Source organism: Haliaeetus albicilla, chromosome 6 (assembly GCF_947461875.1).
Source record: "Haliaeetus albicilla chromosome 6, bHalAlb1.1, whole genome shotgun sequence".
Lineage (NCBI taxonomy): Eukaryota > Metazoa > Chordata > Aves > Accipitriformes > Accipitridae > Haliaeetus > Haliaeetus albicilla.
The window spans coordinates 12,622,780-12,638,130 of NC_091488.1; the positions used below are offsets into that span (position 1 = coordinate 12,622,780).

A 15,351-nucleotide genomic window follows, 5' to 3' on the forward strand; every position below is an offset into this window, starting at 1 on the left:
TTCTGGTGAGTTTGACATCCTCGGCAGAAGAGATGCTGAAGCACCAGCAAGAAAAGGGAAGCTTGTGTTCGCCCTTTGATAGGAAGCAGAGGGAAAAATAAAATGTCTCGTCATCTCCTTAGGTGTTCCTGCAGTGCTGAGAAGGGGTGAGCAAGAAGGCCGATCACAGACCCGCAAGTGTTACCCCGTTACATGAAGGGGTGCCTTCGTGAAACAGTCACTTGCTACTGAGGCACAGGGTGGCAATGCTATCCACTGGGCTTTGTAATTCTGACGTAAACTAGCTGAGTATGCCTCACCCTCTTGAACACAAAGATTATATGATCTTTCTTTCTTGGGGAGAAAAAGCCCCGGCTCCCACTGCCCACAAGCAGGCATGAACACGTTTATCTATTGTGTGCGAAGACATGAGGGGCTGTTCACATGACTTTTCATTTGCGGTTGTTGCTTGGTGTGCAAACGACATCGCTGAATAACACCGATGTAAGGGGAAACCCTTTGTTGTACGAAAACCAACAAACCCGACTAGTTTGACACCCGTGTCCTTCCCGGGCCGCTGAACGCCTCTCCTGTCCCGCTGTCTCTACTCAGCTCCCCCTTTTTGCCCACCCTCGGCAGCCCCTTCTCGCCCCACGCTGCCCACGGCACCGCCCGACACGGCAGACGGCTTCTCCGAGAAGCGCCGGCTCAGGGCACACGCCAACCCGCCCGGCCGCGGCCCGCCGCCCCGGACACCGGCCCCCAGCCCCGCTCCCCTCCCGCTGCAGCCGCCGCCGCCGCCGCACCGGCCGCCCCTCACCCGCGGTGCTGCGGGACGCCGGGGGAGCCAAGGGCCGAGCGCCCCCCCGCCGCCGGGCTCACGGGCCGCCCCGCCACCGCCCACGCCGGCAGCTCGGGGCCGGGGCCGGGGCCGGGGCCGGGCTTCCCCTCGCCGCCCCGCCGGCAGGGGCGGGCCCGGCGGTGACTGCGCCGTGGGCGGGCGGCGCGGCGCGGCGCATCCCCGGGCAGCCGGCCGGACGCTTCGGCGCCGCTCCCGGCTCGGGCCCTGCGCGGGCTGCGGCTGGCGCTGCCCGGCCCCGCCGCCGCCGAGCGAGCCTTGGAGGGGGCCGGTAGCGCGGCTCCCATTATGGTCAGCCATGGCGTGGCTGGCGGGCGGGCTGGCCGAGCTGCGCTGGTGCGCGCTGGTCGCCCTCTTCGTGGCGGCGCTGGCCACTCTGGCCGTCTACCTGGTGCAGTATGCGCTGCTGGCCCTGCGGCGGGGCCGGCCTCCTCCGCCGCCGCCGCTGCTGCCGCCGCCGCCGTCGCCGCGGCGGGACGAGCTGCTGGAGGAGGGCGGCTCGGTGCTGGCCTGGGCGCTGTCGCTGGGCAGCTGGCGGCGGCAGTGGCGGCGGGCCTGGGTGGCGGCGCTCCGCGCCGAGGCGGCGGCGCGGGCGGTGAGTGAAGGGGACGCAGGTGAGGGGCGGCGGGCGGGAGGGGAAGCGGCGGGGGGGGCCGCCCCGCCGCAGGGCCCGGCCGCGGAGCTTCCCCCCGTGTCCGCCGGGCCGGAGCCGGGGCCTTGCCGGCCGTCCCGCCGGGGCGGGCGAGGGGCGGCTGTGGGGACCCCGGGACTCGCTCCAGAGATACGTCGGGGTGCGGCCAGCACGGCGCTGGCAGCGCCTGCCGGTGTGTGTGTGTGCATGTGTATCTGCGTGTGCGTATACGTTTGCTTGTGTGTATACGCACGTCTATGTCTGGTGGCTGCTCGGCAGGAATTTGCAGGAGGGAGCTGGCCGGAGGCACGGAGCGGGCACACGCGTGGGAGCAGGGAAGGACGGGGGGGGGAATGCCGTGACCCCCGCGGCCCCTGGCAGGGGCTTGGGCTGCCGAGAACATAGTTGGGGTGCGGGGAGGAGGAAACAATGGAAACTTCCTGGCCTGGGCGCCGGCACGGGGCCGGTCTTTCGGCAAATAACTCCCGGAGCTGGGCTTCCTTCGCTCGTGTTGTCTCAGGCCACGCTGAACCCGTGTGCGTGTCGGTGTAACGCTGAGGGCTGGCGTCCTCCGAACAGCCGCGGGACGGTGGGCTTCTCCGGTTTTGGTCAGTTGGATTTTAACCCAGGTCAGATAAGACACGCAAAACGCGGCACCCCTTCCCTTCCCGTCCTACCCTTCTTGCAAAGGGCACAGCATGGCATCCTGCTCGTTGGTTTGTGGTGGTATGCCCGGGTCTAAGAGGCAAGGAGGTTAGGCGAGGCGGCGGCAACCTAATTGACGGGTCCTGAGGACTGAACCCTTGCCGTGTCAGTGGGAAACGCTGAGGCTAAGCTATCTAGGAAGCGGCACGTACCCAGGTCTCTTTGTGCGCAGCCCTCTCCCTAGGTCTAGGAGGTTCCTTTCCCTGCGGCCCCAGCATGCTTTCTTCTTACATGTCAGAGGGCAGGCTGGGGGATAAGGAAGAGCGGGGCAACGGGTGTGTGTGAAAGATAAGGAAAGCACTTTAACACTTTCCAGACATCACTGTAAGTTAGGGCCGCAGAAAGAAAATACTTCACCTGCCCTTTCAAATTGCACGGTGCAGTTGAGAAAAGCACGGATTGTGCTAAGAAACAAAGGTTTGCCTTGTGTTTGTGGAAGAGGAGAGCCCAGACAGCTTGGGCACAGGTGCCAGGAACTGAAAGTTAACTAGAAACGAGCATCAGCTTCCCATCCCAGACCAGAGACCAAAGCCACTTTGACAGGGGCACATGCATCCTCCCTGCCCGGGCAAGCCGCTGGACCATCTCTTGCCATGAGTTCACTGCCTGGCACTGCAGCGTGCCGTTGCTCCTGCTGTCAGGCTCCCAAAACAATGCCCGCAGCACACAGCTAACGACATTCCTGCGTGCAAAACAACCTCGGGTGACGGAAGCGGTGCTAACCGCTCGGTGTGGGTAGCAGGTGGAGAATGCGAGTGCCGATGCCTCTGAAAGTATGACCTCACTGCCAAAACAGGTATACGCTGTCTTTTCCTTGCTGTCTATGTGAAGACTGAGTAGCTGTCATCGCTGCCTGCCATCACACATGAGGAAGGATTGGGTAGGGGAAGGCTTCTTTCCTCACCTCTGCAAGTTGATACTTGGGTTTTCTTAGTTTTGGCATAGCCTAGTGCAGCCATATTACTAGGCCAAACCAAAAGTGCGTTTTAAAACTACAGCACTGACTAATCCTTACTTGAGAAGAGCAGTTTCACTGAACTCTGTCACTGCTTATGGGCTTCGCTCTGCACTGTGCTGTGTACCTTGATGCTCTGCTGCAGAGAAAGATGAGTTATGATTAGGCCTGTAGTTATGTCCTAAGTATAGGGTTTTGGGCTCTACCCTGTATCATGTAGTAAGGTGTCGTGCAATTAATACATAAAAGTTTTGACATACACGTGCAATTCTGTCTCTGGTTCTTCCAGGAACTTCACTGGCAGTGCATTTTTATCACTCGTTTCCAAGCGATGGGTTCATCACCTAATGATGCTTCTTTTTTTCTTCTTTCTTAGGATTCACAGTTGCTTACATTTGAGGAAGATGACCCACCAGAACCACTTGAGCTAGCAGTTAAACAAGTTGTTAGTGTTGTAAAGTCAGCTCAAGAGAAGGTAAATTTCAGTTTTGTTTCAGTGTACTTTTGGGCAGGAAATGTAAACTTTTCTTACTGGTATCAGCGGGAGTTTTATTTGTCAATACTTCTGTACCCTTGACCTAAGTTTGTCAAGGCTGGTAGGAGGCTGCCTCCCTAATGAACCTGTCTTTGCATTGATTCACTTCTTTTGCAAGTCATGAGCAGAATGTGCTCCAGGGCTTCTACCAAATGAACAATAACCAGGGTTATGCCAAGTTTATAGGTACGCCTTCAATGAACTCGTACAGTAGCCCTCTTCCTCCCATCCCCACATTCGGTACGATGGTTCCCCATCCTATTGCTGAAGTGTGGGGTGGGGACTTCTTCATGAAGAAGGAAAGGGACACTTCTCCTCTGGGACAGGAAAACATCTTTGTCTGCCTCTTGCTGTTTGTGTGGCTGATTACAGGTTTGCTTCATAAGTCGGAGCTGGGTAAGGATCAGTGGAACAGGTACAAAGTCCTGAGGGTGAAGTCCTGACTCTACAGAATCCTGTATTCAGTGAGGAGCAAATTGTCTATTTCTTCCTCTCCTGCCCCTACCCCACATACTGGGAAGTAGTTTAGTGCATGTAAAATTAAACTAAGGCAGAATGTGGCTCTTAGAACAGGGTAAAAATGCATTAAAAGGAAAAAAAAATGTATATGTGCTTATTAGCAATGATAGCTTCTGCATTTTCATCCTAGTGACTGTAACTACTAGTCACATCTGAACTGGTCCTCAGCTTTAGGCACCTGCATCAAATTAGCCTAATGCTTTTCTTCTAGTTTTGCTTTGTTATTTTGGTTTGCTTGTCTGATTTAGATGTTAAGCAGCTCTACTATGATTCCTTTGAAAATTATGCATGCTTATCTGCCTGATACACTTGTAGGCACACCCTGATTGGTGGCAGCTGGGGATTGCCAACACGTAAAGTTGTTTGTGCAAGTGTTCTCTCTCTTCCCCCCCCCTTTTTTCTTTTTTTTGTTTTGTTTGTTTGTTTGTTTGTTTCCCCCCTACCAGTGGTCCCTGCCCCAGCAGTGGGGCTGGAGAGACTGGAGTTGCTAGGGCTGTAGAATTGGCATTAGTGTTACTCTGTGCCACTGGAAGACACCACAATGGGAAATTGTAAGGAGAGGGGACTGCTCGGTCTAAAAGTGGTGTGCTGTATAATGTGTGAAGCCAGCAACCGAGGGACATCTGCTACAAATAAAAGCTAGCAACTAACAGCACAAAAAACAGGTGTCTTGCAGTGCAGTGTCTAAAATGTTGCTGGAAGGTGGGCAGGGCTGCAAATATGTTGGCAATGGGAGGTGGCCAGGAGGTTTGGGTCTGCTGGTTGCCCTTGGCTAGTGTCAAAGTTCAGCAGGGGTGTGTGGGGCCAGCTGTGTGCTCAGAGTACTGTGCCTATGGCTGGACCACGATGAGAGCAGCATCTCAAGGCTAAAACCTGCTTTCATCTCGCCTGTGTACCAGAACCAAGGCACAATGCTGGAGTCCTGGATTTCCCTGAAGTCATGTTGTACCACTGGGAATATCTCTGCTGCAGTCCTCAGTTAACTTCTGTCTTGCTTAACTGTAGATTCTGACTGCCGTAGCAGCGAGGTGAGTTAGTGCCTGCGGTGCCCTGTGGGCACCTGAACCTGCTGTGGTTAAGCTTGGGCAGCAGAAAGCAGCAAGGGCTGGCTTTGTGGCAGCCTAAGCCCAGGGAACTGCTCACTGCTGTAGGGCTGTTCTCTTGCTCTCCTCTACCTGTGGCTTTGCAGTCCAGCACCCGCTCTTGCGCAGTTTCTGGTCCTTGTCTGATCTTGGGTTGAGCCATTTCAGTATGTTAATTGAGCTGTTATACTGCAGCCAGCAACCTAATGTGGTTTTGCAGCAGCTTAAACCAATATAAGCACATTTAAAAATGTATTGGATTAAAAAAGGTTTCCTTACGTAAACTGGGGTGTTCCGAACTGCCCCAAAACGCATTTCCGTAGTCTTGTGCACAGCTGCTGGAAAAATGTCTCTGAATTATCCTTACTCCTTCAGTTAAGGTACAACCTGTATATTTATTTGGATTTCAGTGTGTAATAACCTTAGAGTGGCACTCTGGTAGTTACTTTCCCTCCTTCCTTAAATACATACCTTTCTGTAAACACCTTGGGAGTTTTCTCATATGGTGATTATCTCTCTTACATATTCCACTGCTAATACCAAGAGTCCAAAGGGAGGGGTTTTGTGGTGTTTTCTTTTCCCCCCTTGCTCTTCAAACTCTTAATCTTTGCATATGAAATTGAAATATCTCTCTGCAGCTTATCCAAACTCAAACTTAGGATACCTGTTTGTAACTCACTGCTGGTGTGACTGGCTCTGAATGTAGTTTGTGACCAAGTGCTGCGTGTTTATCAGTGTTGTAGCATCCCGCAGAGCTCTGCACTTGCCTGAGGCATCAGCTGGCACAAGACTGTTTTCCTGCAGCTGGTTCAACATGCTGCTTTACTTGTGGTCTGTATGACAAGAGCGTATAGGTGCCTTGGTTCAGCAGTCAGGGCTTGATTTATTGCATGTTGTTTCACATATGGATTTGACCTTGCATCAGAGAGGTTGCGGTCATCAAAGTGGACGATTGAGGATGAGAGATCAAAATAGCAGTAAACATGGGATGTGTAATACTTTAACGCAGCTGTATGCTGATAGAGCCCTGTGGTATGTCTTTTGTGTTTGATGGTTCTCTGTCCTCTTGAATGCTGGGCCATGGAGCACAGCCAGGTGATGAGTCTGCCTGATGCTGGGAGCGAGCCTCCTGCCTGGGAAGTCTTGCTCAAAACAATATGGGATTGCCAGCCAAACTGTAATTATTATATTAGTGCTGACAGCCCTGTTTATGACCAGGACATACACTGACACGTGCAGTCCTTAGATATATATGTACTGTCCTTGCCTTGAAGAAGCTGAAAGTTGTAAAACTGGTGTATGCTCCAGGAGTGCAGTGCTGCAGATATGGTTGGGGAAGCTGCTGGTTGTCAGCTTGGCCAAAGCCATTGTGATAGGGACAGAGCTGCTCTGTGGCTGAAGGTTACACCACACTGCTTCTTGACAAAGCGTCTATTTATGCATCGCCTTCACTCCAATTTTGGGCCAGAGCCTAAATATATAGAATGAGGTGGCCTGTTTTCATTGTGTGGTGTTGGTTGTTTTGTTTTAATAAAGTAAACATTAGGGATATTCTTAGCTAATTCTGCCAACCTTTCCATTACTGCAGTCTATTTCCAGAGGCTTTGAACTTCACAACAACAACAACAAAAAAGGCAAGAAAAAAGATGATTCCCTTGTTGGAGGCTTGGCACAGAGGGTTTGGATGGAGCAGGCTACAACAGAAGTCTCTCTTCTTTCCCTGCTTCATGCTTAAATAGATAGGGGTAAAATGCCCTCAGAGTGCCATTCCTTTAATGAGTGATAATAAATTGCTATACAAGGAATGACTGTCTTGGATCACAACAGGCAACAGCAAATGTGAAAGCTTCGTGTTAATTTTTCTGTGATGAATCTTGCTGAGGGAGAAGGTGGAGAGAAGGGAGGGCTATTTTGCAGGCTTGTGAGAGGTCCTGTTTTCTGATGAACTGTGCAGCATGCCCAAAGAAGCCTTATTCACCCACACAGCTGTCGTAGTTTCATCTTGATATCACTGTTTTGCAGCCACCCTGCTGCGAGCTGGCAGCCTGTGTTCGTGCAGCACTGGGGCATCGGGGCTTCTAGTTCCACTTGCTCTGAAGCAGGTAGAGACATTGTGCAGCAAAGGCTGCTTTCTGCTCTGGGAAAGACTGGTTTCTTGTTGTCACCATTACGGTACTAACTGGGATGACTCCTAGTTACCTACATGTGTTTATTTCTGATTATTTTTGGTGGGGTGAACTGCCCTGACCATCATGTGCAGTTCCTGTTGTCTTTTAACTCCTTGTTTTGCTTGAAAAGCTGTCCTGGAGCTTTGCTGCTTTAATGACTGGGGTTTTTTTACAAGCCTAAGTGGAATCATGGCCCATGCAGCTTTTTTCTTTTTTTCTTGTTTTTTAGTTTCTGTACTAGTATAATCCTTTATCCTTAATGTATTTACTTTTCTTCCATGGTGCTTGCTGTCAGTAAACATATCATGAAGGATATCATGAGTGCAGGGCTCAGGGATGCCTTAGGACCCTAATGGCACAATGTGCCTGTGTCTCTGCAACTGAATCTCTCTCCAAGCTACTATAGCACAGACTGGAAAACCTCTCCTGTGTTTTATTGTCTTCTCGTGGTCTCCATGTCTTCAGCTATGCTGTGTCGTTAATGGTTTGTAAAGACTTGTGTGTTGGTGAAGCCAAGCTATTTCTGGTCTTTATTTATTTTCCCCCTTCTTAAATATAAGTACTGCTTCCTGTGCTCGCATCATTTGATATTCACTTAACTTGATAGGCAGGTTGAAAATTCTTCCTGTCCTGTCTCCTTGCACTTCCTGCTTGTTTGTTTTATCCCCCCATCCCCTTTTTTCCACTTTTTTTGAATTTGTATGTCTGTTGGTCTCAAAGGAGTGGATAAAATCACATGTTTTATCAGTTTCTGCTTTGTTTCTGTTGCTGACATGGTAACTCTCTCTCTCCTGCACTCATTCCACCACTCACCCTGCCTTCACCCTGGTGTTTACCATTGTTTTGGAAAACTGGTCTGGGGTTGTCTCATTATATTTGCAGGCAAATTCTCTTTGATACCGGCTTCTAAAGATCCGCCCCCAGCTGTGCCTGTGTTAAACATTGCATTTGTCTTCCCTCCTTCAGTTTGTCTGTGTCACTTGGTAAACTGCTGGGGTAATGAGGGAATGGTGAAGAAGTTAGAGAAACCCCCTCGAGACGTTAATGCATAGGCTCTGGTAACCAAGGGAGATCATGTAATTCTCCTTCTGAACAGCTGAGTGTTATGACTATCAAAAGGCAGAAGTTTCTGACTGGAAAATTTTCTTATGGTGAGGTTTTAAGCTGAGCGCACAAACTGTCTGTGTGGCCATTGGCAAGATAAGTTTTCCATGCCAAAAAAAAGAGCCTTCTCCTTCTCAGAGTAGTACTCCAAATACAGGAAATCGTGGGGGTCCTAAACCTAATAGCGTACTGATCCCTACAGCTGAGATCAACGCAGCTTTAGCTGTGTGGCTGCCTGATGGTGCATACTCATTTTCTTGTGAAAATGTTAAAGATTTGTATTACTTACATACGACTGAGTAACCTCAGGTAGCCTGCTTTTTCTGGAAATAAATACCAAGTGCAGTAAAACTGATTTCCTTCCGGAGAAAAAGCAATCAAGGCCTGTAATGCTGAGGGTTTTCCACAGGCACGTGATGCGGTTGGGGCCTGGGCGAGGTGAAGAGCTTCTCCAGCAGGGCTGTCGGAATTTCCCCCTGAAGTCATGGCCCTTCACCCTCCCTTGGCCACGGGAGGGAACCTCCTGCCACCCGTGGAGAGGGGAGGGAAGGGTAACGAAAAGGCCACGCGTCAGCGGCTCACCCCCGTCGTGGCCTAGCGTGTTCGGGGATGGCGGCAGTTGAGGAGGGAGACTAGTGGGTGTTGAGGAGACAGCAGGAATAACCCTGATCAAGTGCCAGGAGGCAGCGGAGAGGGGTGGCAGAGGGCTGAGGAGGAGCGGGGACACAGCCTTGCCGGTGAAGGCACCTGAGGAAGGGCTGGAAACCAAAATGCCCAAAGATGATGATGCCCAAAGTGCATGGAGAGACCTTGGCTGGTGATGGGGTGCTTGTGCTGGAGGAGGCTAGAGCTACGGAGGTGCTGGAGGGAGGAGATACCTTGGTCCTGCTGGTAGAAGAGACCTGGTTTCTTTGTGCTGCTACGTCACCTCACCCTATTTCTGCTAATTTAGGAGGTCTTGCTTGTCCAGATGGAAGATAACGAGAGGGCTGGGGTGTGACCCCTCTGGGAGTCCAGAATTAGCTGGCTACAGCTGCTGTGTGGTGGTGCAAGGGCTTAATTTTTAAAGAGCAGTTTGTTACAAAAATGACAGGTTTTCTAGACTCTAAATCACAAGGTGTTGATGACTGGGGATGTCCCTCGTAAGGAGGGGTGGGAGAGAGAGAGATGAGGAAGATAAATGAGGTTGAAGAGCAACTCCCTTCCCATCAGTCCAGTTTCTTGTGAACATCTATCCTTCCTCTTTCTCACCCCTGTTGACCAGAAAGGGGTGCTTTGCCTGACCCTCCCTTCTCCTGCTCTTCATCTGTGCAGAGAAAATGAATTTGAGGAAGCCAGTTGGATGGGGGCATGGAGGAACAGGAGCGTAGCACAGGAAGCTTCAGTATTTTTCTTCATGTAACTGTTCTGGGGAAAACAGCCTACATATTTCTGCTCTCGTCTATCAAAATTATCCACTACACTTCTAAAGGAATGTCACTTCAAAAGGGAAGCGGCAGTTGCGGTCTCTTTAATCAACTTCTTACCACTTGTGGCAGCATCTTAGATGAAAACAGAACTGCTTTCTTTTCAAATTCCAGCCTAGAATTCTGCTTCTCTCAGTCTTCTGACTCCATAATCCATCCTGCTCCAAGAACAAAGGGATTTGCCTGATACAAAGACATACTATTTTTCCATTAACAAACATGGAACCACTCCTTTTTCTGATGTGATTAAAAATTAACAGACCTCTGTACCTGAAGACCACAGTTATTTTATTAAAAGTGAAGGGAGAAGGGGAGTAAGACTTGATAGATGTCTTTGCCAGAAAATATATTGATCAAGGAGACTAAAAGCCTAAACCCTGCTGGTTTGGGCTCCTAAACTAAAGGTACAAATATAAAAAAACGGATTTAGCATCTCTTGACGAGGTGTAGAAAGAAGAGTGAAAGTTCCACCACCTGCAGTGTCTGTTTCCATCCTTTACTTAGAAGTAAACACAATTAAGAAAAACGTGGTACATTAACTCATCTACCAACGTTCCTGCCACACTTTTTTTTTAAGCAGTAATCAACAGCATACCTGGCAACCTTGGCTCTTAGACATCCAGAAATTCCAGACAAATGGCTCCGCATCATAGGTGCAGCAAGTCCAACTTGTTCTGAATGCACTGAACTTCCTATGCATGTGTGGACGAAATGTGCATGGATGATAAACCACTGCATTTAGGACGTGCAAGTGTCAGCAGCTTTTGCATCAGACCTGTCCTTTTCCCTCCTCTGCCCTTGAAAAAGAAGGCAGAGGTCTTTAAAGTCTTTAAAGAGCCACCATGCCAATCCACCCTCATGAATGAAAGGAGCGATTCTGTGTTTCAACTCAAGTAAAATAAGCAGTTAGGCTCTTCAGTCTTGTTAGCTATTAAAAATGCTTAAAAATCCTTTATGATACATCATAATAGTGGGTGTTCACATTGATTATGTGGGATTAAGGGTCAGAAATCACTTCTGAAGGAATTTAGACTTTGGGGAAGGGGAGAGGTGAGGGAAACTGATTTGTCCGCTTCTAAACTATAATTTGCGGAAGACAAACCTGAAAAGGCAAATGTTGTTGCTTGTGGGTGTGGTTGGGATTTTTATTTGTCATGTCCACCCCCTCCCCCCTCCTTTGTAATTAAGTCTCTACCTTAATGGATGTGCTCTGCAGCCCTTGATATTGCTCTGGTCCTTCTTAAAATGTATGGTATAGAGCCCAGGGAGATGAAATATATTTAAGGAGAGACTGATAAGCGTCTTCCAGAAGGTACGTGATTCAGTTTAAAGCCTTCAGCTTCAATTCCAGTGCCTATAAGTGAAGCAATAAGTGCGCAAACATAATTTAATAGCGTACATGCAGAGTTTCCGTCAAACAAATCTCACAGCAAATTATTTGTCTGCGCATTGCACTAACCTGGTTAACTTTGCCTGAGTCAGCCTAATGAGGGTTCAGCTATCCTTTCCAACAGGGGAGCCGTGGGGACAGTAACCACAGAGGGACAGTGACAAGCAGCTGTCTTCAATCAGCAGAGCTGTTTGCAAAGTGAGCTTCTCTCTCTGATGTAATGAGTGATTTCTGACTTGGGTACCTGGGGCTTTCCTGTGCTGCCAGGCGCTTTCGGCACACTCTGGCAATTTTGCATGGCAGCTCTGGCACCTCCGTCAGTTTGCAGAGGAGAGGGAGGAAAAACCATGCTGTGTTTGTAAACTCAGTGTGATAACAAGTTAAATTACAGCTCATAAAAGTGAGGGAGTGTACTCAGTGAAGTCTGTTACAGTCAAGTGGCAAACAAACTAGTCCCAGATATTTAGCTTTGTCACCAAATTTTAGGACCTTTCTTGGTTTGGTCAAAGACTTGAATAAACTTTTGAAGGGTCCTGCTCCTCCCCACCCCCCTGGGAACTGGAATTACACAGACAAAATCCTCTTCTGCACCAGTAGGGTTATGCTGAAGTTTCACGTTTGTAGGATGCCACTAAACCAAATCTTGTTTGGTAAAACCAGCTGTCTTATAGTAGGCTGCTTAGTTCAGAGCAGAAGAGGAAGAAGAACAAACTTCTTTGTCTCCCTGATGCAAAACTGTGATCTTTGAGCTTTTAATGGGTAGATACATGAAACACAAAGGAGTCTTTGTCAGGTGAGGAGTTATTTTTGTATTGGATAACAATGCAAAAGGAATTTTGGAAAATACCAGAATTTCCAGGTATTAAATTCTGCATCCAGAAATGAATGAACTATGGTTTTTAGAAGTGAATGTACAGAAAAGAGGTAGGGATGTTAATGAAATTGCTTAGAAATCTCCCACCTATGGAATTCAGCATAATTCTGGTAGCTTAAAGTCCTTCCTTTTCTTAGTTCCTTTCTTGCCTTCACCAAACCTTCTTCTGAAGACTAAATTGTTTTTCCCTTCCTTTGTCTCCCCCCCTGCCCCCTTTCATTTCTTTAGGTGGTTTCTTGTAATGTCGTGGGAGATTCTGTTAAATTTGTTGTCACTGTCTCACATACTTCGCCAGCAGCTGCGGAAGGTCAGTCGTACAGTGTGAAACTGTCTCCACTTCACTTGCAGGTAAAGTGTTAAGTGTTGTTCTCTCTCTTTTTCCTTTTGCTACGTCTCATCCCACAGCTGAGCTGAACCTCCTGTTTGCAAAATGCATACAAACTCATGTTAACTCTGGTGGAATGTTTAATAATATTACAGTTTCCCTCTGGGGCAAGTGATAAATTCATAAATTAAGCCGCCTCTTTAGGAGACTGTGGATGAATAACACGTTGGCTAGACTACTCGGATGTATAGAACAACAATACACTTTTTTGAGTGGCATGCACTCCCAAAGCTTAAGTAACTTCTGCCTTCTTAGATGGTCACTTTGAATTTACTTACTCAGAAACTGGTATCATTCTTCCTTTGGTGAACCTTAGTGTGGAGCTTGACCTACAGTTTCTTTACAGGACACCAGAACACTCTCCAATAACTGCTTTCCTATCCACAGCTTCAGCTCTATGTGAAAGACAAAGGAGAAGATATCAAAGTTGAGTGGTTCCTCATTAACACCAATGAAACCAACTTTGAAATCCAGCCAACAGTGCAGGAGGTCAGTCAGTAACTTTTATTTGGTGTAATGGTAGAGAAAATGGGTCTCCATCCCTTCAGTGCAAACCCCAGTGTAATGCTTGAACTTAGCAGTAGAAGTGTCTAGAGCTAAGGTGTCAGGTGAGGCTGGAAGAGCTGAAGCAAAAATGCCTGTTCCTTTCTGCTGGCTGCCTTCAGTAGAAGCATGGAGCAGTTACCTGTTGGCAGTGCCGTCTTGAACTCCTTCAGCGACGTCTGCCATGGCTCATCCATCAAAACCCTGCATCTCTGAAGTCTAGGCGCCTTTCTCAAGATACTGAAGCATTAAAGATAAATCAAGTCTGTATTTGACAGACAAATGGCAAACATTTTTCAACCAAATTCAAAAGTGTGAAAAATGTCTGCTCCTTAAATACCTTCTCAGATGCTTCTGAAATAACAAAAAATCCCAATTGTAATGATATTCCCATCAAAGTAACTACAAAGTTGCCCCATCCTTGACTTAAATCAGTTTTGAAATCTGGCAACAATAGTTCAGAAACAGCTCTGAAAAAATACAATTATTTAAGGAAATGATGGATGATCTAAAAATATCTTGATGTTTTTGGAATTGCACCTTATCTTAGTATATAAACAGTGATTCATTGGGGGTTTTTTATTGGGACATCCCCTGAAAAAGTTTCTTCATGACTGAGATTCTCTTCTGCCTTTGATCCTTCACAATTTTATTTTTTTTGGCACAAATGTGGTGACTTAAGCCTTTCTTACAACAGTGGGTGAACACTTGCTTGTGTTTTGTGAAGTTGGTTTTCTGACTGAAGGCCTTGTTAAAAAATAGGTTTATTGTATAGTAGAGCTGCTTCTAAAGACCTGTACTGAGTGACCTAGAATCATAATAGTTTATTACCGTAGTTTTTGTACACAAAAATGTGAAACTCATAACTAAGACAAGTCTTTTGAAGTGTGTTTTAATGTAGGTTTTACTGTGCATGGGTAGCAGTGTAAACGACCTTCACGTGTTGGGGTGGCATGCTGATTATCCACATATTGAACAGTCATTAAGTACTTACTGGCAAATCCAGATGACTCTGGTGCAGTCACTGGACTTCACAACCTGCTTTGTGAGAGATGCCCGAGTCCAGAGTAGCAAAGGAGTTGTAACTTGCTGTGCTTTGCCTGCATTTTTAAAATGAGCCTGTTAAGTTCTTAATAGCTAAGGGCTTTATTTTCACTTTGAAGTTTCTATTAGCACTTAGGGAAGAGGCGAGGCAATAAACAAAGGGCTAAAACCTGTGAGCAGCCTACACCTCGGAAATTGCTTCAGCTTCTAAACTTAAATGTCAGCTTTTGTGTCTTGTTTTTTCCTCTTTTGGAAGCAATATTATATATACAAATAAATACCTTTAATTGCATCTGATTATCTACACAGTGGTTTTGTCATCAGTCAAACAAGGTGGATGTAATCATTGTTTTTTGTTGACCATAGCTGGGTGAACCTGAATTGCATTTGGCGACCTGGCTGGCTCTCAGGGCTCAGGTTTGCATGCAGTTGTGCCACTGTGACTTTGTGTGCTGGTGTGCCTCAAGCTGGCCACAGTAGCTGGCTGTACGGCTCCAGCCCACGTCAAACCCAAAGTAAAATGTGTCATCTTAAGCCTTTTTGGTTGGCAGTTGAGCCATTGTGGCTTGCCTTGTAGAGGGTGTCGTGATGGAGCATTACTTTCCAGATAAGGATGGCTAAAAATGAGGTTGGGCTGACAGGAGGCTCTTCAACCAAGCTGCTTTCCAAATAACTATGGAAACATCAGATAATAGCTATTAGTAGAAGTCCGATGACTATTGTTGCTGTTGTTACTGTTAAATACCAAACGTCAGATTAGGTTGATGGCAAAGCGAGAGGTGGATGGGATTTTACAATTTGACAGCATTCTTCATCAGATGGTGTTTAGGTGAAGGCAGGGGAGGGAAATTACCTTTGCAACAGTGAAAACTAACCATGATTTACCTGCTTATTTAAATAAGTAATGAAATTACTGAAACTGAGGCTTTAGACAGCCTACTTTACTTCAATATTTTCTTAAAGTAAAAGACTATTATCTGCAAGTTGCAGAAGCGTGCTGCTGCCCCCTGCCTTGGCGGTTGTTTGAGGGAGCACAGTGTGAACAAAGCAGAGTTTCTGTGGGACTGGTCGATGCTGTTCTATGTTTTGAACCGTAGCGACCTGTCATCAAA

At 47.8% G+C, this 15,351-nt stretch overlaps 1 protein-coding gene across 3 annotated transcripts in view; it reads left to right on the top strand.

Annotated features, from left to right (window-relative positions):
- The first annotated feature begins 982 nt into the window (after positions 1–982).
- Positions 983–15,351, top strand: part of C2CD2 (C2 calcium dependent domain containing 2) — a 41,275-nt gene continuing 26,906 nt past the window's right edge. For 2 of the 3 annotated variants that reach the window (XM_069785069.1, XM_069785070.1), the window contains exons 1-4: positions 983–1,433; positions 3,506–3,604; positions 12,496–12,615; positions 13,040–13,141. In XM_069785069.1, the coding sequence (XP_069641170.1) occupies positions 1,137–1,433; positions 3,506–3,604; positions 12,496–12,615; positions 13,040–13,141 (618 nt within the window). In that variant the 5' untranslated portion in view covers positions 983–1,136. The remainder of the gene's footprint in view (positions 1,434–3,505; positions 3,605–12,495; positions 12,616–13,039; positions 13,142–15,351) is intronic. The other variant, XM_069785068.1, reaches the window with a different exon arrangement.